This window comes from Lynx rufus, unplaced genomic scaffold (genome assembly GCF_022079265.1).
Source record: "Lynx rufus isolate CCGP_SWC_20201006 ecotype Redwood Valley unplaced genomic scaffold, mLynRuf1.p SCAF_7, whole genome shotgun sequence".
Classification (NCBI taxonomy): Eukaryota; Metazoa; Chordata; class Mammalia; order Carnivora; family Felidae; genus Lynx; species Lynx rufus.
Window position 1 is genome coordinate 29396750 of NW_025814889.1, and position 25345 is coordinate 29422094.

The 25345-nt window shown below is 35.0% G+C and overlaps 1 protein-coding gene across 1 annotated transcript in view; it reads left to right on the forward strand.

The window, feature by feature from the left end:
* Window positions 1–25345, forward strand: part of LOC124501607 (coiled-coil domain-containing protein 7-like) — a 147328-nt gene that overhangs the window by 78152 nt on the left and 43831 nt on the right. The window contains exons 10-13 of the mRNA XM_047065948.1: window positions 1190–1220; window positions 1877–1966; window positions 10079–10164; window positions 13795–13849. Coding sequence (XP_046921904.1) covers window positions 1190–1220; window positions 1877–1966; window positions 10079–10164; window positions 13795–13849 — 262 coding nt within the window. The remainder of the gene's footprint in view (window positions 1–1189; window positions 1221–1876; window positions 1967–10078; window positions 10165–13794; window positions 13850–25345) is intronic.

A 25345-nucleotide genomic window follows, 5' to 3' on the forward strand; every position in this document is an offset into this window, starting at 1 on the left:
CCCAGCAATTCTGTTCCTAGGTTTATACCTGAGAGATGGAAAACATATGTACAAGCAAAAACTTGTACATGGATGTTCATAGTAGCATTATTCATAATAGCCCCAAAGTGGAAATAATCTAAATGCCTATATGGATTATGGATAAATCAAATGTGTACAATGGAATAATATTTGGCAATACCAAGGAACATAGTACTGATATATGCTACAACATGGATGAATCTTGAAAACAGTACAGAAAGTGTAATAAACGAGTTTCAAAGACCACATATAATTTTATTTGTATGAAATATCCAGAATAGGCAAATCTATAGATATAGGAAATTAGATTAGTGCCTGCCAGGTTTGGGGACAGTGTTGGGAAGAATAGGGAGTGACTGCTAATTGATACAGGGTTTCTTTTTGAGGTAATCAAAATTTTCTAAAATTAAATAGTGGTAATAGTTGCTCAACTTGGTGAATATATGAAAAACCATTGAGTTGTATACTTTAAATGAGTGAATTGTATGGTATGTTAATTATATCTTAAAGCTTTAAAAAATTTGGATTATAATAAGTCACTCATTTGTCCAAAATAAAAATCTATAGTTTACCCATACCTTGGAACAGTTTTTGGCAAACTTCAGCCCATGAGTCAAATCTAGCCAAGTCCTTTCATTTACCTATCATTTATGCCTGGTTTTGCAGAGTTGGGCAGTGGTGACAGTTCATCTGGCCTGTAAAGTCTAAAATATTTACTATCTGGCTCTTTATAGAAAAAGTTTGCTAAATCCTGCTATGGAATAAGAAGTGGTACTTAAAAGGAGTGAGATACATCTATGTTTACCAATCTAAATAGATCTCAGACATTGTGTGAAGTGAAAATAATAAGTTTAGGACAATATATACATTGCTGTAATTTACATGAAAAAGAAAAGACAGTCACCCAACCCACTAACAAAAATTATAGAATCAAATAGATATATGTAGTATTATATAAATGTATTGAACAGGTTCTGAAAAGATACACAGGAATCTAATAATATCTCTAGAGAGAGCACTGGATTTTTGGAATAATGGTCAAAGTGTATTCTAACATTATTTATATTATTTTAAATTTTTTCAAAGAAAATATATAAGTATGTTACATAAATAAAAATATGAATATAAAATGATAATACATTACAGATATTTTTGGTTTGTTTTTCAGAGCTATGAATGATCAAGGTTTGTTAGAGGATGTAAGTATAGCACTCTCAGTTTGAAATTGCACTCTGCCTGTGAAAATATTAGTAGAGTCTAGAAATTGTCAGGATGCATAATCTTCAATAAAAGTTTAGTGCTTCCTCAGTTTATTCAAGAAATTTCTATGTATATGTGAGCTGGAAAGCTTTGTCTTTTTTTATTTTACTAGACCTTATTGTCACTCAAAAACACTTCACTTCTAAAATATTGAACTATAATACCCCATGTTCTTCTACATTTCCATTTATTGTTACTTCTAGCTCCTTTGCCTCTTTCAGCCCCAATTGTAGTTCATTATGCAGATTAATATCAATGGTTCATTATTTCATGAGTTCATGGAGACTTTCTTACTTTAAAAATTAAGTGCCCAAATAGCTTCTCTGTGATGAAACATATGATTTTCTTTTTAAAAAATATTTATTTATTTTTGAGAGGGAGGGGGGGAGAGAGAGAGAGTCATTGTCATTTGGAGAGAGAGAGACAGAGAGTCCAAAGCAGGCTCTGCATTGTCAGCACAGAGTCCAACATGGGGCTCGAACTCAGGAACAGTGAGATCATGACCTGAGCTGAAGTCTGGCACTCAACCTACTGAGCCACCCAGGTGCCCCTGTATGATTTTCATTATTACTAAAATTATATTCTTTATTTTTAGAAATATAAAGAAATGCAAAGTAATTTCCAAGTGTTATTAGAGGAGAAATTGGTGCTGGAAAATGAACTACAAAAGTTGAAGACTACAGAGGTTAGTTCAATTTTAGTGTCTGAAAATGGAAGAATACCTAAAAAGCCTTATTATTGTAGGACAGACATCAAAGATATATTTAAATGTTTTATAAAACATTTTTAATATTAATTATAGATAATAGCTATGCTGTGAAAGTAAAATAAAGTAAAATAGCGCTATTTTCTAAATTACCATATTAGCTATTAAAACCAGATACTATGAAAAACAGACATAAAATTTAAACATTCCACAAGACATTTCTAGGCCAAATATTTATTTATTAAAATATCAACAAATTAGATTTTTCAAATATATTTTATTTTTTAAAGGTTTTAAAAATTCTAGTTATTTAACATAAAGTATATTAGTTAAGCTGTACAATTTAGTGATTTAACCCTTTCATGCAACACCTGGTGCTGATCACAAGTGCGCTCAGTCCTCATCACCTATTTAACTTGTCCTGTACGCACCTCCTCTTTGGTAACCATCAATTTGTTCTTTATAGTTAAGAGTCTGTTTCTTAGTTTTCCTCTCTCTGTTTTAACCCATGATCCTTTGTTTTGTTTCTTAAGTTCCACATATGAGTGAAATCCTATGGTATTTTTCTTTCTCTGACTGACTTATTTTGCTTAGCATAATACTGTCTTGTTGCAAATGGCAAGAATTCATTCTTTTTTTTTTTTTTCAACATTTGTTTATTTTTGGGACAGAGAGAGAAGCATGAACAGGGGAGGGGCAGAGAGAGAGGGAGACACAGAATCGGAAACAGGCTCCAGGCTCTGAGCCATCAGCCCAGAGCCTGACGCGGGGCTCGAACTCACGCACCGCGAGATCGTGACCTGGCTGAAGTCGGACGCTTAACGACTGCACCACCCAGGCGCCCCAATTCATTCTTTTTTAATGGCTGAGTAATATTGCACTGTATATATCTATATCTATCTATATCTATATCTATATCTATATCTATATCTATATCTATATCTATATCTATATCTATATCTATATATCTATATCTATATCTATCTCTATCTATATCTAGATAGATATAGATATACATATACATATGCTATATATAGATATGGGGTGTGTGTGTATATATATATGTATATATATGTGTATGCATATGTTTATGTATATGTATGTATATATATATATATATATGCACACACACACACACACACACACACACACACACACCCCATATCTTCCTTATTCATTCATCAGTCAGTGGACATTTGGGCTCTTTCCATAATTTGGCTCTTGGTTGATGATAGAGGTGCATGTATCCCTTTGAATTCCTATTTTCGTATTCTCTGGATAAATATCTAGTAGTGTAAATAGTGGATCATAGGGTAGTTTTATTTTTAACTTTTGAGGAACCCCCATGCTGTTTTCCAGAGTGGCTGCACCAGTTTGCATTCCCACCAACAATGCAAGAGGGTTCTCCTTTCTCTGCATCCTCACCAACACCTGTTGTTTCTTATGTTGTTAATTTTAGCCATTCTGACAGATATGGGGTGGTACCTCATTGTAATTTTGATTTGTATTTCCCTGATGATAAGGGATGTTGAGCATCTTTTCATGTGTCTGTTGGCCATCTGGATGTCTTCTTTGGAAAATGTCTATGTCTTCTGCCCATTTTTTAACGGGATTATTTATTTTGGCTATTGAGTTTTATAAGTTCTTTATACATTTTGGCTACTAAGCCTTTATCAGGTATGTCATTTGCAAATATTTTGTTCCATTATGTAAATTGCCTTTTAGTTTTGTTGATTGTCTCCATCACTGTGCAGAAGCTTTTTATCTTGATGAAGGCCCAGTAGTTTATTTTTGTTTTTGTTTCTGTTGTCTCAGGTGATGTGTGTACTAAGACCTTGCTACGGGTGAGGTCAAGGAGGTTCCTGCTTGTGTCTCCTCCAAGACTTTGTTTCCTTTCTCATATTTAGATCTTTCATCCGTTTTGAATTTTTGTGTATAGTGTAAGAAAGTGATCCAGTTTCATTCTTCTGCATGTCACTGTCCAGTTTTCCCAACACTATTTGTTTTCTCCTCTAGGATTTTAATGGTTTCCTGTCTCACATTTAGGTCTTTCATCCATTTTCAATTTATTTTTGTGTATGGTGTAAGAAAGTGGTCCATTCTTCCAGCACCATTTGCTGAAGAGACTATCTTTTTTCCCATTGATTATTCTTTTCTGCTTTGTCAAAGATTAGTTGACCATACAGTTGTGGGTCCATTGTGGGTTTTCTATTCTGTTCCATTGATCTATGTGTCTGTTTTTGTGCCAGTACCATAATGTCTTGATGATTACAGCTTTGTAGTACAGCTTTAAGTCTGGAATTGTGATGCCTCCCACTTTGCTTTTTCTTTCTTTTCTTTTCTTTTTTTTCTCTTTGCAACATTACTTTGGATGGTTGGGGTCTTTTGCGGTTCCATACAAGTTTTAGAATTGTTTGTTTTAGCACTGTGAAAAATGTTGTTGGTACTTTGATAGGGATTGCATTAAATGTGTAGATTGCTTTGGATAGTATGGACATTTTAATAATGTTTGTTCTTCCAGTGCATGAGCATGGAATATTTTTTCATTTCTTTGTGTCTTCAGTTTCTTTCACAAGTGTTCCTTAATTTTCAGAGTACAGATCTTTTGCTTCTTTGCTTAGGTTTATTAATGGGTATCTTATGGGTTTTGGTGCAATTGTAAATGGGATCAATTTCTCGATTTCTGTTTCTGTTGCTTCATTACTGGTGTACAGAAATGCAACCGATTTCTGTACATTGATTTTGTATCCTGCAACTTTGCTGAATTCATGTATTAGTTCTAGCAATTTTTTGGTCGAATCTTTCAGGTTTTCTGCATAGAGTATCATGTCATCTGCTAAGAGTGGAAGTTTGACTTCTTCCTAGCCAATTCGGATGCCTTTTCTTCTTTATGAAAATGAGGCGAGGACATCCAGTACTATGTTGAACAGTGTTGAGAGTGGACATCCCTGTCATGTTACTGAACTTAGGGGGAAATCTCTCAGTTTTTCCCCATTGAGATGATATTAGTGGTGGGTCTTTCATATATGGCCTTTATGATGTTGAAGTATGTTCCTTCTATCCCTACTTTCTTGAGGGCTTTTATCAAGAATAGATTCTTTATTTTGTCAAATGCTTTTTCTGCATCTATTGAGAAGATTATATGGTTCTTATCCTTTCTCTTATTAATGTGATGTATCATGTTGATTGATTTACAAATATTGAACCAACCCTGCAGCCCTGGAATAAATCCCACTTAATCATGGTGAATGATGCTTTGTATGTGCTGTTGTATTTGATTTACTAGTATCTTTTTGAGAATTTTTGCATCTGTGTTCAGCAGGGATATTGGCCTGTTATTCTCCTTTTCAGTGGGGTCTTTGCATGGTTTTGGAATGAAGGTAGTGCCTGCCTAATATAATGAGTTTGGAAGTTTGCCTTCCGTTTCTATTTTTTGGAACAGTTTGAGAAAAATAGGTATTAACTCTTTAACTGTTTGATAGAATTCCCCTGGGAAGCCATCTGGCCCTGGACTCTTGTTCATTGGGAGATTTTTGATTACTAATTCAATTTCTTTGCTTGTTATGGGTCTTTTCAAATTTTATATTTCTTCCTGTTTCAGTTTTGGTAGTTTATATGTTTCTAGGAATTTTATCCATTTTCTTCCAGATTGCCTAATTTGTTGGCATATAATTTTTCATAATCTCTTTTAATTGTACTTCTGTGGTGTTTGGTCATGATGTCTCTTTCTTTTGAGGTTTTATTTATTTGGGTCCTTTCTCCACCCCTCCCTCTCTCTCTCTCTTGCTTTTTAATAAGTCTGCCTAGGGATTTATTGATTTTGTTAATTCTTTCAAAGAACTAGCTCCTAGTTTTGTTGATCTGTTCTAATGTTTTTTTTTTAATTTCTATTTCATTTATTTCTGCTCTAATCTTTATTATTTACCTTTTTCTGTTTGTTTTAGGCTTTATTTGCTGCTCTTTTTCCAGCTCCTTTAGGTGTAAGGTTAGATTGTGTATTTGAGACTTTTCTTGCTTTTTGGGTAAGAGCTGTATTGCTATATTCTCCCCTGTTAATGACCACCTTTGCTGCATCCCAGAGGTTTTGGACTGTTGTGTTTTCATTTCCATTGCTTCCATGCATTTTTTAATTTCTTCTTTAATGTTTTATTTTTTTATTTAAGAGAGAGATAGATAGGGAGGTAGTGAGAGAGCTGGAGCAGGGGAGGGGCAGAGAGAGATGGGGCAGAATATTTGAAGTGGGCTCTGTGCTGACTGACAGCAGAGAGCCTGATGTAGGGCTCAAACTCATGAACCATAAGATCATGTCCTGAGCTGAAGTTGGGTGCTTAACTGACTGAGCCTCCTGGCACCCCTATTTCTTCTTTAATTTCCTGGTTAGCACATTCATTCTTTAGTAGAATGTTCTTCAACCTCCATGTGTTTGTGGTCTTTCCAAAATTTTTCCTGTGGTTGATATCAAGTTTCATAGCATTGTGCAGTCTGAAGATACCCATGGTAGGATCTCAATATTTTCTACTGGTTGAGGGCTGATATGTGACCCAGTATGTGATCAATTCTGGAGAATGTTCTGTGTACACTTTAAAAGAATTTGTATTCTTCTGCTTTAGGATGAAATACTCTGAATATATCTTTTAAGTCTATCTTGTCCAGTATGCCATTCAAAGCCATTGTTTCCTTGTTGGTATTCTGCTTACATGATCTGTCTATGGTTGTAAGTGTGTTGTTAAAGTCCCCTACTATTCTTGTATTATTATCAATGAGTTTCTTTAAGTGTTTTTTTACTAATAATTTGGCTGATTTCAAGTTGGGAGCATAAATATTTAAAATTGGTATATCTTTTTGTTGGATAGACTCCTTTATTATATTGTAGTGCCCTTCTTCATCTCTTATTACAGTCTTTGGTTTAAAATTGAGTTTGATATAAGTATGGCTACTCCACCTTTCTTTTGAAATCCATTAGCAAGAAAAATCGTTCTCTATACCCTCACTTTCAATCTGGAAATGTCTTTGGTTCTAAAATGAGTCTCTTGTAAGCAGCATATTGATAGGTATTATTTTTGTATCCATTCTTATACCTTATGTCTTTGATTGGAGCATTTAGTCCATTTGCATTCAGTCATTATTGGTAGGTATGAATTTAGTGCCATTGTATTACCTGTAAAGTCAGTGTTCCTATAGATTGTCTCTGTTCCTTTCTAGTCTTTGTTGCTTTTGGTCTCTCTTTCCTACTCAAAGAGTCCCTTTTAACATTTCATGTAGAGCTAGTTTAGCGTTCACAAAACTCCTTTAGTTTTTGCTTGTCTTGGAAAATCTTTATCTCTCCTTTTATTCTGAATGACAGCCTTGCTGTATAAAGTATGAATGTTTCAGATTTTTATGCTATTTTAATTGCTATCTTTTAAAAAATATTTTTAAACTGTCATTAGAGAAGTGTAATAAATTTTGTTTACTTAATTTTGTATCCAAAGTATATGTGACTAATAATAGCCTAAATTTTCTTGCTTTCCAATTGTAATACTATTTCTTGCCTGGCTAAACTGGCAAAGACCTCTAGAATGATATTGAATAGACATGATGAGAGTAGGTATTTTTCATTTGTTCCTGATTTTAAAGGAAATATTCTTGTTTCTATGGTCATTCAGCCTGCTCTTTCTTTCTCTTTCAATATTGTTTATCAGGTTAAAATACTTTTCTTCTTTTCATAATTTGCTAAATATTTTTTTCATGCTCCATAAAATTCTTTCAGCCTCTGCCTACTTCCCAATTCTGAAACCACTTCTACATTTTTAGTTATATGTTACAATAGCACCACACTTCCAGGTAACAAAATCTTTATTACTTTTTAATTTGCTGCTCAATTGCTTGCTTTATAGTTAAGGGTTTACAATCTTGTTTTAAAACTTAAGAACCTTTAAGACTGTACTTAAGAACCTTAAGATAATGTGCTTTGTGCTTTTCCAGCCTGAGTACCACTATTTTCATACATTTTACTACCTATGGTATAAGCTGCACAACACATTGTTATTAGTTTAGCTGTAAACTATTACCTTTTAAAGAGATTTAAATAATAAGGAAAACAGTCTTTATATTTATTTACTCACTTAATTATCATTTATGTTGGTCTTTAATTTGTATATTTCCTTATTTCTGTCTAGTGTCATTTTTCTTGTGCATAAAGGATTCTTCATAATTTTTGTTATTGTTGTTCAGGTCTGCAGCTGATTCATTCTTTCAACTTTTTGATTTCTGAAAAAACTTTTTTCTTTTGTATTCAGTTTTAAAACATATTTTCTCTGGACAAAGAATTTTAGGTTGGCTGGTTCTTTTCTTCTAGTACTTTAAAGAGTTTCTTTTTTATCTTCTGGCTTGCATTGTTTCTGAAAAGTCTTCTGTCTACTTTATTTTATATATAATCTACTTTCCTCCTCTGCTTTTAAGATTTTATCCTCATCATTGCTTATAATTTTATTACCATAAGTCTTAGAACTAGTTTTCCTTATATTTTTTGTGGGTTTGTGAGCATACAGTTTTGTCAAATTTGAAAGTAAAATTTGTCCATTGTTTCTTCAAATATTTATTTTCTTTGCTCACTTCTTCTCTCCATTATGTACTGAAATTACAAGTATATTTGTCCACTTGAAGTTTTCTCACAACTAACTGATGATCTGTTCATTACTTTTAGTCTTTTTTCCTTTCATTTTTAAAGTATTTTTGATGGCCAATGTATATTAGATTTTTCTGTATAAGAAATACATCCCAAAACTCATATTTAAACTAGAAAGTTACCTGGAGACCTTAAGAATTCCATTGCAATTCATTATTATACTGTTTTTTTCATATTTTATGAGGATTATTACACTTTGTGTTTAACTTGTGAGAACTTTGCCACTATAGTGAAGTTGTATCTTTTGGGAGTTGTTGTATAAAACAGGAAATAAACACCTAATGCCTTAATAGGTCTCTATTATTAAGCTCATCTACAAATTTCAGTAATCTAATTGTTAATTTTTTCTCAACTTTCTTGTATAAAATAATCTAGTACTATGTAGTCATTCAATAATACTTTAAAATATGTGGTTAGTTCTGCTGTAATATTTGTTTTGAAATGCAAATTTGTTCTAACACAAACAATTTGAACATAATATGAATTTTACATGTGTTTATGCACAAATTCATCTGCTAAAAGTACTAGGTAAAAGGAGAAAGCAGACTCTGCACACTGTATTTGTTCACCATGTTTGTAGTGTACCACACCAGTCCACATCTGTCACTACAACTTTTTATGTGATTTCAGATAATCCTTCTTCCCAAACTACACGATAACAATTTGCAACCTATTCGATGATCACTTCCACAAACACACCTCATGTCTTTCTCAAAATAAAGAACTATATTTCTCATACTATGTGTTTCTCAAATCATCTAACTTTGTAAAATGGAACTGTTTTTACTAGGTTTATATTTTTAAAAAAAAATTTTTTTTTAACGTTTATTTATTTTTGAGACAGAGAGAGACACAGCATGAACGGGGGAGGGGCAGAGAGAGAGGGAGACACAGAATCGGAAGCAGGCTCCAGGCTCTGAGCCATCAGCCCAGAGCCCGACGCGGGGCTCGAACTCACGGACCGCGAGATCGCGACCTGAGCTGAAGTCGGCCGCTTAACCGACTGAGCCACCCAGGCGCCCCTATATTTTTAAAAAATGTATCATTGACAATGTTTGTTGCATGCTGGGCACCTTACCTCATTTCTCTCATATATCCTGCAGTTTTTAGTGCATGAGTTTTCATAGATGATTTTCAGGAAGATATGTATATATTAGAGAAGACCTGGCTGTAATTTGTCAGGGGAATTTACTTCTTTTGATATGTATTAACTTATATACAACTTACATTCAGTAGAGTACCATAACAAGCATTCTGATTGTATCCTTAATTTTGTTGTGCTTCTTTTTAGATAATTTTTCTTGAAACATAGTATAGTGATTCTCAAAGTAAAATGGAAATCTTAGTAATGCATATTATCTTTTACTTCCCTCTAATTATTGTGTCATTAACTGTTTGTTTCTGGCTTATATAAAATTACACAGAAAGCAAAGTCTACATATGGTCGAACAAAGAAAACTATAAAAATGGAGAAGAAAAAAGACAAAAGAAAATCTGAGGATACAGAAGAGTAAGATATAAAGCTACATGTTTATATTTTTTCCTTGTTAATTTACATTTTCATTTTATACAAACAATTTGAGGTCATATAAACATAACTTTTAACAGGTTTCTAAAAAATGTAACACTACATAGTACCATAGTTTTATAAGCAGACCAGGATATGATGGAGGAAGAGGGCTGGGAAAGGAAGGACAAAGAATTAAAGGTAGGTTAGGAGAATGAACCAAATAGTCAGGAATAAGTAAACAGAATTAAATCTGTAAATCATTTTAGGGACAGAGGATTTACATTATTTCCTTGATGGTTTAGCTAGTGATTTGTGATTTGTATATTAACTCCTCAGTCTGGACTATTCTTTTTTTTTGATTATACTTATTTTGTGAAAGGAATGATCTATTTTTTATGCATGTGGATTATTGTAAAGTGGCCTTTTTAAGTGAATATCTCTTTAGTAATATAAATTTTTTTTTTTTGCATTTTGAATTTGCTTTAGTCAAACCCTAATACGGGGTGCCTGGGTGGCTCAGTTGGTTAAGTGTCCCACTTCCGCTCAGGTCATGATCTCACGGTTCATGAGTTTGAGCCCTGCATCGAATTCTGTGTTGACAACTGAGAGCCTGGAGCCTGCTTCATATTTGGTGTCTCCCTCTCTCTCTGCCCCTCCCTCACTCATGCTCTGTCTCTCTTTCTCTCTCAAAAATAAATAAACATTTAAAAACCCCTAATATAGATACATAATTTTAAAAAGAAACTGTGAATTCAATCTTTGTAGAGTTCTATAAATTCTGAAAAGAAATTCATTGGATAAGTAGCCTTGACCTTGGTCTCAGAGAGGAAAAGATGACTACTTTCTTTCTTTTTTTTCTTTTGCTCATTTGTTTTGTTTCTTTAATTCCACATATGAGTAAAATCATATGGTATTTGTCTTTCTCTGAATGGCTTAGTTCACTTAGCATAATACTAAGCTCCACCCACATTGTTGCAAATGGCAAGATTTCATTCCTTTTTTTTTTAATTTATTCAACATAGATTTATTGAGAGCTTGTTTTGTGGAAGCACTGCTGTAGGTGCTGGGATATATTAGTTACCAAAATATCAGTTTTTTCATCTTCTTAAACAATAGAACATTGCCATGATTTTAATGACTAACTTCTGGATAAAGGAGGACCCATATCAAAAAGGAAAAATCCCCTCTTGATGCTCTGAGATCCGGTTTAAATTCCCAAAAGGCAGGGTGCCTGGGTGGCTCAGTCGGTTAGGCAATCAACTTCAGCTTGAGTCATGGTCTCAAACTACTTTGTGAATTTGAGCCCCGCTGTCAGCACAGAGCCTGCTTTGGATCCTTTGTCTCCCTCTCTCTCTCATCCCCTCCCCTGCTCACACTCTCTCTCTCTCTCAAAAATAAATAAACATTAAAAAAAATAATTTCCCAAAGGCAATTGTCAAGTTGCAGTTATGGTCCAGGCTAGCCAGCCCCTAAAGCTAACTTCTCGTGGAAAATCAACATGTTGAGTCTATTTAGAAAAAGTGTGGGAACAAAGATATAGCATTTCCAATCCTCTGACTCATGAATACAAAATTATAACCTCTTTGTTTCTATTTGTAACCTCCAAAAAATCTAATCTAGCTAATTCCATAGAATTAGACATTACAAGATTTGAAATGGATATGTTTCAAGATTTTCCTGGTTGTTTCTAATTTACATCCCATCAATTTAAGATTTCCCCAGCCCTACCTCCATCCTTCCTTGATTGCATCTAAATGTACAGGTACTTGTCTAATATCATGGCATTGAAAACAGGTGTCATGTTATAGATTGAGCTCTCTCCCTGCTGTATTCCTCTGAGATGTTTGATCCTCTAGTTTTCTGGTTATCTCCTGGTGCCACTATCAGGTTTTTTTTTTAACCTAATACTTAATATTATTTTTTTAAACTTTACATCCAAATTAGTTAGCATATAGTGCAATAATGATTTCAGGAGTAGATTCTTTAATGCCCCTTACCTTAATGCCCAACGCTCCTCCCACACCCCCTCTAATATCCTTCTGTTTGTTCTGCATATTTATAAGTCTCTTATGCTTTGCCCCCTCCCTGTTTTTATATTATTTTTGTTTCCCTTCCCTTATGTTCATCTGTTTTGTCTCTTAAAGTCCTCATATGAGTGAAGTCGTATGATTTTTGTCCTTCTCTAACTTCACTTAGCATAATATCCTCCAGTTCCATCCACATAGTTGCAAATGGCAAGATTTCATTCTTTTTGGTTGCCGAGTAATACTCCATTATATATATATATATATACACACACACACACACACACACACACCACATCTTCTTTATCCATTCATCCATCGATGGACATTTGGCCTCTTTCCATACTTTGGCTATTGTTGATAGTGATGCTATAATCATTGGGGTGCATGTGTCCCTTCTATAACAGCATACCAGTATCCCCTGGATAAATACCTAGTAGTGCAATTGCTGGGTTGTAGGGTAGTTCTATTTTCAATTTTTTGAGGAACCTCCATATTATTTTCTAGAGTGGCTGCACCAGCTTGTATTCCCAAAGATTTCATTCTTTTTAATGGCTGGGTATTATTCCAGTGTGTGTGTATGTGTGTATGTGGTGGTGGTGGGGTATCACATCATCTTTATCCACTCATCAGTTGATGGACACTCGGGCTGTTTCTATAATTTAGCTATTGTAGATAATCCATGTATCCCTTTGGATTAGTATTTTTGTACTCTCGTTGTAAATACCTAGTAATGCCATCACTAGATCATAGGGTAGTTCTATTTTTAACTTTTTGAGGGACCATTATACTGTTTTCCAGAATGGCTGTACCAGTTTGCATTCCCATCAACAGTGCAAGAGGGTTCCCCTTTCTCCACATCCTTGCCAACATGTGTTGTTTCTTGTGTTGTTGGCAAAGCAAGAAACAGACTCTTAACTATCGAGAACAAACTGGTGGTTACCAGAGGGGAGGTGGGTGGGGGGATGGGTTAAATAAGCGATGGGATTAAGGAGTACACTTGTGATGAGCACTGGGTGTCATATGGAAGTATTGAATCACTGTATTGTACATCTGAAACTAATATAACTCTATGTTAACTTACTGGACTTTATGTATTAAAAAAATTTTATTGTTAATTTATATGTGAGAGAGAGAGACAGAATGTAAGCAGGGGAGGGGGAGGGAGAGAGGGAAACATAGAACCCAAAGCAAGCTCCAGGGTCTGAGCTGTCAGGAGAGTCCCATGAGGGGCTCGGACCCACTAACCGTGAGATCCTGTTGACCTGAAGTCAGCTGCTTAACCGACTGAGCCACCCAGGTGCCCCAACTAACTGGACTTTAAATAAAAACTTAAGAAAAGATGACCAGAGGGGAAAAAAATGACCAGTGTACTTTGACAATCCTTGCCTCATCTCGCTTGCATATTTTAATCATACCAATGAGAAGTTAGCTTGAGAAATGTTATTCAATTATTTATCACTTATATGGATTTGATGTCTCTTAAAAATATGATTGTTTTGAGAAATTTTATTTCTTTAAAAATGGTTTAAGTACTAATAAGAAAGCAAAGTAGTCATGCAATTTAAAATATTATGATAAATTTAAAAACCTTTTTTAATAACAGGAAGAAGTTTCTAGTAAAAGAGCTTAAAGTAAAAGAAGATTTGCTTCAAGTTCAGGTAACACACATACTCTATGCATCTAAATTTAATTAATAGTCGCTCTGATAATTATATATGTAGATAACATTAGTATGTATGTGAACATGGGGGTACATGTGTTTGTGTGTACATTTGTGTGTATGTTTGTATTAACGTTATTTCTAAGATATTTCTTGTTGGTTGACTTTCTCAGTAAGTTTTTTTCAGAAAATAAAATGGTAAATCCAGGCATGTTTACTGTCAAGTCAAGGTTATGAAAATTACCATGGTTTATTCAATTATAGACAATATCATGGAGGAAAGAAGGTCATCTTGAGAGTCATAACAGTGATTTACTAGTTCTGTGACAATGGAAGTTCATTTAACCTACTTGAGCTTTATATTTTTGATTACTAAAATGGGTAAAACGGTATCTATTTATCTTAAAAAGGTATATGAGGTATAAGAATCAAATAAGAAAAAGCTCTTCAGTAATTGTGACTTATAGAGTCCACTCTTTTTTATGTGATCGAATGAAAGGTAAGTAACCTTTATTTCATCTTGGCTTTGGAATACTTTTTTTTTTTTGCTACAAGTTCACTTTTTTTTTATTTTTTATAATAACCGTCAGAGGATCACACCAGTCATTTTAGTGAGTGGCTGGAGTTGTGTCCCACAAGTGTATGTGAATAGTTCAAGAATCAAGTAACATAAATTTGGGAAGAAAATGAGAGGGCCACTTGAGATGTTGAATATAAAATGTTCAACTTTATGGTATTTGTTTTCTATTCCTGCATAACAAGTTACCATAAATTTTTCAGTTATTAAAATAACTTGTATTATCTCACAGTTTGAATGGGTTAGGAGGCTGAGCAGGCTTAGCTGTGTCTTATGCTCAAGGTCTCACTAAACTGCAATCAAGGTAATGGCTAGGGTCTATTCTATTCTGTAAGTTGAGTTACTCTTCCAAGCTCAACTGGATGTGGCAAACTTCATTTCCTTCCTAGGACTGAGGCACTCAGCCATGACACCTTTCCATAGGCAGTTTACATCACAGCAGCTTGCTTTTTCCTCAAGGCCGGTTTCTCTATTTTGCTGACAGTCTTATATAATGTAACATGATCATGAGAATGATATCTTGTCATGTTAGCTATATAATGCAGTCTAATAAAAGGAGTGGTACCTCATCACTTTGCTATATTCTATTGGCTAGAAACAAGTCACAGGTCCCACCCATAGTCAAAAGGAGTGGATTATTCAGAGCATAACCACAAGGATGGAGATCATGCTGGCCATATTAGAATTCTGCCTACCATACTTAACATTTTATTTTATACGGAACAGTATATTTAACAGTATATTTATTTGTGTATTTAAAATTATTATAATCCCATTATATAGTTAATATTTGAAGTTTTTAAGTTAGTGTTTTAGTTCATTTGGGTTTAGTTCATTTGGACTGCTTTAACAAAATATCAGGGAATGGGTAGTTTATAAAAAACAGAAATTTGTTTCTCAGTTCTTGGGTCTGGAAGTTCAAGATCAGGGTGTCAACATGGTGGGGTGAGGGCTCTCTTCTGGGTTGCAGACTTCATGTTCTTTCTCATATGACAGGAAAGGCAAAGGCATTCTCTCAGTCCTCCTTTGTATGGACATTAATCTCATTCATGAGGGCCCCCATCCTTATACCAGCACATTGGGCATTAGGATTTCAACATGTGAATTTGCAGGTTGGGGGAGGAGGGAAGCGGGACACAAAAATTCAGACCATACTAGGCTTCTATAACAAAGAATGGGTGACGTAAATAACAAACATTTATTTCACACAGTTCTGGAGGCTGGGAAGTCTAAGATCAAAGCAACAACAGACTTGTCTGGTGAGAGCCCAATTCCTGGTTCATAGAAGGCCATTTTCTTGCTGTGTCTTCACATGGCAGAAAGGGCAAGGGAGGTGTCTGGAGCCTCTTTTATAAGGCCACTAAACCATTCATGAGGGTATTACCTTCATGCCCTAATCACTTCCCAAAGGCCCTACTTCCAAATGCCATCACATTGGAGATTAGGTTATAACACATGAATTTTGCGGGGGGAAACAAACATGTAGTCTGTAGCAGCTAATGTCATTTAAAATTATTCTTTTCTGAATTTAAGGTCAAAATTTTCTATGTAAGTGTATTTTTTTTTCTGGATAAGGTCTATGGATTTAATGAGAATTTTAAAGGAATTTATCTTCTTTCTCCAAAATGCCTTTCTGTACTCTCACTGATCTAGGCCATTTTACAGAGATCAACAGAAGCTAAAAAGTGACTAACTTGGGGTTAGAGAATAAATTAGTAGTGAAATCTGAACTGCAAATATGGCTCTCTGAACCCTACTTGGCATTTGCAGTTAGTGAAAATAAATTTGGTTTTGCTTCCTCAGGCAGCATGGATAATAGAATCAGTTGGTATTATTATCCATCTGTTCAAGTAATTATAATGCTTTTAAAGTGTTTTACAAGTCATATAAAACTTTTAGTTTTTAAGTGAGCTAGCTTTTTGTTGTTTGTTGTGTACCTTTTAGAGGATCATTATTCCAATAATTATTCTAACGTATTTCAAGGACGTAGATAAAATAATCCATTTGGACCTAAGGTTGCCCTTACTTTGTACAAATTATGCCTTAAACAAGGGAGTGGGTTAAGGTACAAGTGGGTGTTGAAATCTAACCCATGGTTTGCCAAGTGCATACCCTTGAATAGTTGCATTTGCCTGAACAAAGGGTTCTTTTTCATCAAAGACATCATATAGACTAGCAGTCAGTAGCCAGAGTTGTACTTAAAAAAAAATCATGTTTAGATGAAGTGATAAAAATATTTTGTTATTCTATTAACGTAATTTTCATTTTATTTGTTAGAAAAATAGATTGTATTTACTCTAGGCAACTATCTACTAAGTGGGCAATTGGCAGGTTAATCATATGGATGAGGACAAACATGTTTTTTAGAAAATAGAAATATTTTACATATTTGAATGTTTTGTGAGTCAAATCACATACAGCATATTTTGTTATGCTTAGCAGTAATTATTACAGTAGTCCTCCCTTATCCAGAGGGATACATTCCAAGACTGTCAGGGGATGCCTGAAACCATGGATGATACCAAATCCTGTATATCCTATATTTTTTCTTGTACATGCATACATATCTATGATAAAGCTTAATTTATAACAGGTGAAGTAAGGGATTAACAACAATTACTAATAATAAAAGAAAACAATTATAACAATTACTGCAGTAAAAGTTATATGAATGTGATTTCTCTCAAAATCTTATTGTACTGTACTCATCCTTTTTGTGATGGGATGATAAAATGCACACATGATGAAATAAAGTGAGGTGAAATTACATAGGCATTGTGACGTAGTAGGCTACTATTGATCTTGTGACTATAGTCAAGAGTATGGTTGACCATAGGTAACTGAGACTGCAGAAAGCAAAACTGTGGATAAGGGGAGACTACTGTATTCAATTTTTAGAAAAGGAAATTCCGAGATATTAAATAACTTGACCAGATTTGCAGAGTTCTAAGATGCACTCTGGTTGGACTGGATAGCCCAGTGATCCTGTCAGTGGGGCTAAAAAGTGTAAATTCAAGTGTGATCTCCCATTTACTGTTTCTTTTCAAGGATCATCAACTCTTAAAATTTATAGAAACTTCACTTAGTTTTTTCTATGTATAGTGTCATGAATTCTTTCTGTTAAAATTACATACTTTTAAGTATTAAGGATATTAAGTCCTTAATATAAATATAAACAGTAATTATAATTACATTCCATCTGTACTTGAATAAATTGAATAAATTTCTTGCACATATCATAATATAATGTAGGAGGGACAGACCTGACAAAAAATATTGAATTTTTTTTAAATCTAAGGCTTCTAATTTTTTGTTAAAAAATTGAGATATAATTGACATATAACATTAATTTCAAAGCTGAAATTTTTAACACATAGTTGATACATAATGTCCCTATTCCAACATAATGTACTATAAAATGGGAATTGTGATATAGTAATTGGGAATATGGGGTTAGAAAACAGGAAGGATCTCTATAGAATGTGTAGAGACAAAGGTTTGAGGGAACAAAGACTATTCAGAGAAATTCCAGTTCTTGAGTATGATAGGATTTTGGGATTGAGGAGAAGAGTAGTAGGATGCCTGATAGAGGCCATTTATAGATGGCATAATAATTAATAATTTGTATTTTGAATAAGAAATGGGGACTTATTGAAGAATATTAAGAATGATCCATTTGGTATTTTTAATTTTTTTTTTAATAATTTTTTTAACGTTTATTTACTATTGAGATACAGAGAGACACAGAGCGTGAGCAGGGGAGGGGTAGAGAGAAGCAGAGACACAAAATCCGAAGCAGGCTCCAGGTTCTGAGCTGTCAGCACAGAGCCAGACGTGGGGCTTGAACTCACAAACTGCAAGATCACGACCTGAGCCGAAGTCGGTCGCCTAACCAACTGAGCCACCCAGGCGCCCCCCCATTTGGTATTTTTAATTAAGATTACTCTTCCAGTTTTATGAAAGATGAATTTTGGGATAGAGATTGGATTTTGCAGTCAGGAAGAATAATTAGAGAATTTGGGAGTAATTTAACTCAGTGATAAACTAGTTAATTATGCTATATGAATTTATTAAGATGGAGTTGTAAATGATATTGTAATGTAAATTTCAGTGTTGCCAAATGGAAAGATTTAAATTTATAAAAATATTGATCCTTTCAAATTAATATAACAAAGGTAATAATGCATTTCTAATCAGAATTTAAAAAGGACTTTTTTTTTTAATAAGGGAGACATAATTGGAAGATTATATAGAACCTAACTACAAAATCATCTAGGAGCCTTTTTAAACAAAAATGGTACTTCTTTGACCACTTTTCCAATTCCTTTTTAGATTATTGGTGTGTGTGTTTGGGTAGTTTATATTTTAATATAGATTCATCCATTTTTAATGGTTTTTAAATTGCTTATAATTTTACATTATGCTTAGTGTTCTTTTTATTGTTTTTTTGCATCTCTGTTTCTACATCTTTTCCCATTTATTTTTCGTTTATAAAAGTATCTCTTTTTGTTTCTTTTCCTTTCAATCAGATTTGCTAGGAGATTGTATATTATAAGTGCTTTCAACTAACTGATTTTGTGTTCCATTTAACTGTTTTACTATTTTATTTCTTGTTGCTGTTAATGTTTTCTATTTAATTACTTTAATCTCATCTTTGTTAATTTATTTGATCTTTTTTCTTTATTTTTAATTCATTTTCAAATCTGCATTAGTTGTTATATGTAATTTATTTTTGCACTCATTTTATGATAATAAACACTATTCAAGCTATACATTTTTCACTGAATATTGAATTCTATAGGTGTTCTAAGTTTCCTTTGTTTCAAAAAGTGTAGTTTACTTTTTTATTGTTGGTTTACCTTTTTATAAAATTAACAGCAGACAATAAGACATACAAATTCTCTACTTTCTGGATGTTTTAAAGGTTTTTTTTGTGGTCAAATGCATATTTTTGCTTCATTTTTCTATTATTCTATAGCAAGCTACACCAACATTTAGAGGCTTAATACATCAATAATTATTTCTAATTGATTTTGGGGTTGGCTGGGCCCAGTGGGATGATTCCTATGCTTCATGTTTTATCAGCTGTGTTACTCATGTGGCTTCATTCAGCTGTGCACTGTTCAAGATGGCTTCCTCAGAAGTCTGGTGGTTGGTGCAATGACTAAGGGCTGAATTTTTCTCTCTCATGTCATTACTCATCATTTAGTAGTAAAACCCAAGCATCCTTACATGACAGCTGGAATCTAATAGGTCAAAAGTAGTAGCTGCAAGTCCTCTTATGACCTGGGCTCAGAAACCTGAGAACATAATTCCCATTACATTTTATTGGTTAGGGGCCAGCCAAGACTTAAAGGGAGGGAAATCTTATCATCTGTACCAGGTCTAGATGTGGGTTCTTGGCACAGCTGTTCTTGATCTGGAAATCTGTTATCTAAAAAGTTGAGTTATCTGTACCCCACTCCTCCCAACACATACTTAACACATACTACTGAGAAAAGGATAGGATAATTGCAATAGAAACTATTATTCAAATAGGGGGGAAACAGAAAGCACATAGTTGAGAAATCTGCTATGAAATCCAAGCAGACACACGTCACCAGTTCTCCTGACTTTCAGGGTAGGGTATGTACTTTGATTGAAGTCTAGTTTTGCTCCCCGGGAATGATTCCCTAATCCAAAAATAAAGTAGTCCTTATTTTGCAGTGTGGCATGTAGATTTTCCTCTCTGAATCATCATTCCTTTTCCATAAGAAATGGCTCATGTTTGTAGCTGAATAGCTCACTCAGCATGCTTCCTTCTCATAGCTTATTGGGGACCTAGAGATCTCTTTTCATTTTGAAATGTCTGTCATTTTAAGTGTAATATGATGATGTTTCTCTTAAAACTTTGTTTTCTTTGTATGTTACTGTGATTCCTTCTTTTACCCCAAAGCTACATCCATAATAAACGTTTTACTTAAAGTATGCCAGCCTTCTGCAGGACAATACCTTTAATTATTAAAGCACTTTTGTCTTACTAGGATCCACAAAGAATATTTAAGTTTTTCTGAGGTCTTAACAGGGAGCCTTATAGTCACACCCTTGATTTGACTTTGATTCTGAAACTACATTTTACTGTCAGTACTATGGCTTTGATCTTTGCCCTAGTGATTTCTTACTTTGAGAATTTCTTTTGTGGGCAGTCCCAGATTCTCTATATGTTTTCTGATTTCTGCTTTAAAATTGAACAGTTCTTCCTTTAGTTTATTTCTCTTGCAATAAATTTATTGCATATCAGCAGTATAAGCCAAATAGTGTTTTAAGTATTCTGGCTGGAAATTTCCTTAGCCAGATCCACAAGTTTATTGGGTATGGTTTTAACCCTGAAAGTTACTCTAAGCCTGAATTTTGTTTATTGTTCTATAACTATATAACAGAGTCTCTCCCCTATTTTTCAGCTTCCAATATCAATTTTCCAGATTGGCAAGAGCAAAACCCATAAGGCTTGTTAGAGACTGGAATTGAAAGCTTTTGTAGTTTTTCCATCACATTCTGTAAGGAATTCATAAGGCTAGCCAATATTCACAAGGCATAGAGTAGGAGAAATTGTTGGTAGCCAATTATGGAAATAATCAAACACAGTATCAAATTTTTGTAAGTGTTCTAATGACATAAAATAATGCATATTTTCTATTGCAAAGTATGCTTGTGAACTTTTCTTAAATGACAAAAGTACTCCAAAACTTAGTGATTTAAAACAATAGTTATTCAGGGAGGAGTAAAGATGGTGGGGAAGTAGGGGGACCAGGATTTCCCTCATCCCTCAAATACAGCTGTATGGAGGACAGATCACTTGGAACATCCAGGAAATCAATCTGTAGCGTGGCAGAAGGATCTCCACAGGTGGAGGGAGACAGTTTGGCAGGATTGAGGTATGAGGTACGTGCATATGAATTGGGGGAGATAAAATGGCATAGACATGGAGGGGAAGGAACCTCTTCTGTGGAGAGACAAAAGGGAGAGAAAATGAGAGGGCTTTACTATCTTGTTAGCACAAGAGGAAAACCTCTCTGGACCATGGACTCAGGAATGAGAAAAATGGAGAGTGCCAGTTTCTATTTTGCAAACAGCCTTAGAAGCTAAAACTTGAAGGTACGAAAGTGTGTGACTTTCTCTGGACCAGAGCTGGCTGTGTGGGCGCACCTGAGAGGGAAGGAGCCAGCTCCAGGGTGCTGTAGCGATCTCAGGGGCACACTGGGAGAGAACAGTCCCCTTTCTCAAGTACTGTGGGAAGAGGATTTATTGCCTCCCCAAGGATGAAAGGCCCTTTATCAGCAGGGCTGAGGGGCACATGGTCCCATGTGGTGCAGGGTCCTTTAAGACATCAGAATTCCAGCCAAGCACCTAGAGGGCATCGGAGACTGGAGCAGGGCAAGCCAACTGCCCATGCTATTCTGTGAGGGCTGCCTGAACAGTGTGGTATGAGATACCTGGTCTGGGGAGGAGAAATTGGGTGTTGCCATTTTTCTACCGAATACCACCACAGTGGAGCTTCAGGGAGCAGCACAGCAGTCCCCAGTAAAGGAAGGACCCACTAACACAAACCCCCCCTCCTCTGTGACTGGCAACTGCTTATCAACTGGGGGAAGACTGAGCCAACAGAGCCAGCCTTTCCTCCAGAGTAATACACCCACTGGTCTCAGGCACCAACAAACAACTGGCTTTTGTTTCTATCTTCTATTTGTTTGTTCTTCCCTTTTCTTTTTATTTCTACCCTCTTCTTTTTTTCTTTTGGAATCAGGCTTATAGTTTCTGATTTTTTTTGATCAATTCTTATAACTTCTTTTTATTTTACTTTCTCTCTGGATTAAGTCTTATAGTTCTTTTGACCCTCTGCTTTTTTTTTCTTTTTCTCTTTCATTTTTCTCTTTATATGGGATAAGGCTTCCCCACCTTTTCCTTTTTTTCCATGGTTACTTGAGTGAACAAATCAAAGCACACCTGGTTGAAAGTCCAAACACTCCATCACTACAAGCAAGGATGAGCTTTACAGAGGATTGACTAGTGGAATAGAGCAGTCAAAGCACAACAGAGTGCATGCACCACACTCCAAAAATACTTCCTGAAGTGCCAGTCCTGGACAGTGTATGACCCCTTTTTAATATAGTAGTACTTGCAGGTGCAGGACACATAACAAGCTACTAAAACATATAAAAGACAGAAACAGCCAAAATGATGAAAGAACTCTCCTCAAAAGAAAATTCAGGAAGAAATGATAGCCAGATAATTTCTCACAACAGATATAAACAATATATCTGAACAAGAACTTAGAATCACAGTCAAAAGAGTAATAGCTTGAAAAAGCATAGAAAACAACAGAGAATCTATTGTTGCTGAGGTCAAAAACCTAAGAAATAGTCACAATGAATTAAGAAATGTTGTAAATGAGATGCAAAATAAACTAGATACAGTGAGAGTGAGGATGGAAGACGCAGAGGGAAGAATAGGTGAAATAGATGATAAAATTATGGAAAACGATGAAGCTAAAAAAAAAGGGGGGGGTGAAATTTAATTACTAGACCACAAAGGGAGAATTAGCTAAATGATTCCATGAAATGAAACAATATCCATTTCATAGAAGTTCCAGAAGAAGAAGAAGAGAGAGAAAGGGGCAGAAGGTTTATTTGAACAAATTATAGCTGAGAACTTCCCTAATCTGGGGGAGGAAACAGGCACCCAGGGCCAAGAGGCACAGAGAACTCCCTTCAAAATCAACAAAAACAGGTCAACACCATGACATATAGTGAAACTGGCAAAATACAAAGATAAAGAGAGAATGCTGAAAGCAGCTAGGGACAAATGGGCCTTAACCTACAAGGGTAGACACATAAGGGTAGTAGCAGACCTATCCACTGAAACTTGGCAGGCCAAAAGGGAGTGGCAGGAAATATTCAATGTGCTTAATAGGAAAAATAAGCAGCCAAGAATCCTTTATCCAGCAAGCCTGTCATTCAGAATAGAAGGGAGACAGAAAGCTTTCCCAAAGAAAAACTAAAGGAGTTCATGACCACTAAACTAGTCCTGCAGGAGATCTGAAGGGGGATTCTGTGAGTGGAAAGTAGCAGACTGCAAAGGACCAGAGCTATCACAAAACCTACAGATAACACAATGGCACTAAATCCATATCTTTCAGTAATCACTCTGAATGTAAATGGACTAAATGTCCCAATCAAAAGACATAGGGTATCAGAATGGATTGAAAAAATAAGATCCATCTATATGCTGCCTACAAGAGACTCATTTTAGACCTGAGGACACCTGCAGATTGAAAGTGAGGGGATGGAGAACCATCATGCTACTGGAATTCAAAACAAAGCTGGAATAGCCATACTTCTATCAGACAAATTAGATTTTAAAACAAAGGCTGTAACAAGAGATGAAGAAGGGCATTATATCATAATTAAGGGGTGTATACATCAAGAAGAGCTAACAATTGTGGAAATTGTTCCCCAATGTGGAAATCCCCAAATATATAAACCAATCACAAACATATATAAATGTATAGATAATACTGGGATTGTAGGGGTTTTAATACTCCACTTACAACAATGGACAGATCATATAGGCAGAAATCAATGCAATCCCAATCAAAATCACACCAACATTCTTCACGGACCTGGAACAAATAATCTTAAATTGTATATGGAACCACAAAAGACCCTGAATATCCAAAGTAATGTTGAAAAAGAAAATCAATCCTGGAGAAATCACAATCCCAGACTTTTACTTGTATTACAAAGCTGTAACCATCAAGACAGTATGCTCCTGGCACAAAAACAGACACATAGATCAAGGGAAGAGAACACAGAACCCAGGAATGGACCCACAGATATATGGCCAACTAATCTTTGACAAATCAGGAAACAGTATCCAATGGAAAAAAGACAGTCTCTTTAGCAAACAGTGCTGGGAGAAATGGACCACTTTCTTACACCATACACAAAAATGATTTCAAAATGGATGAAAGACCTAAATGTGAGACAGGAAACCATCAAAATCCGCGAGAAGAAAATAGGCAGCAATCTCTTTGACCTTGGCCAAGTAGCATCTTACTTGACATGTCTCTGAAAACAAGGGAAATAAAAGCAAAAATGAACTATTGGGACCTCACCAAGATAAAAAGGTTCTTCAGAGCAAAGGAAACAATCAACAAAACTAAAAGGCAACTGATGGAATGGGAGACGATATTTGCAAATGACATATTGAATAAAGTTTTAGTATCAAAAATCTAAAGAATTTACCCAACTCAGCACTTAAAAAACAAATAATCTACTGAAGAAATGGGAAGAAGACATGAATAGACACTTTTCCAAAGAAGACATCCAGATGGCTAACAGACATGTGAAGAGGTGCTCAGCATCACTCATCTTCAGGGAAATACAAATCAAAACCACAATGAGATACCACCTCATAATAGAGTGGCTAAACTTAACAACTCAGGAAACAACAGATGTTGGTGAGGATCTCTTTTGCACTGCTGGTGGGAATGCAAACTACTGCAGCCACTCTGGAAAACAATGTGGAGGTCCCTTAAAAAAATTAGAATTACCCTGTGACCCATCAATTACACTACTAGGAATTTATCCAAGGGATACAGGAATGCTGATTCATGGGGACACATATACCCCAATGTTTATCACAGTGCTAAATCAACAATAGCCAAATTATGGAAAGAGCCTAAATGTCCATCCACTGATGAATGGGTTAAGAAGATGTGGTATATATATTTTTTAATTATTTTATTTTAATTAATTCAGAGAATGGGTATAAGTGAGCAAGGGACAGAGAGAGAGACAGAGACAGAGAGAGAGAGAGAGAGAGAGAGAGAGAGAGAGAGAGAATCCAGGAGGGGCAGAAGGAATGAGAGAAAGAGAG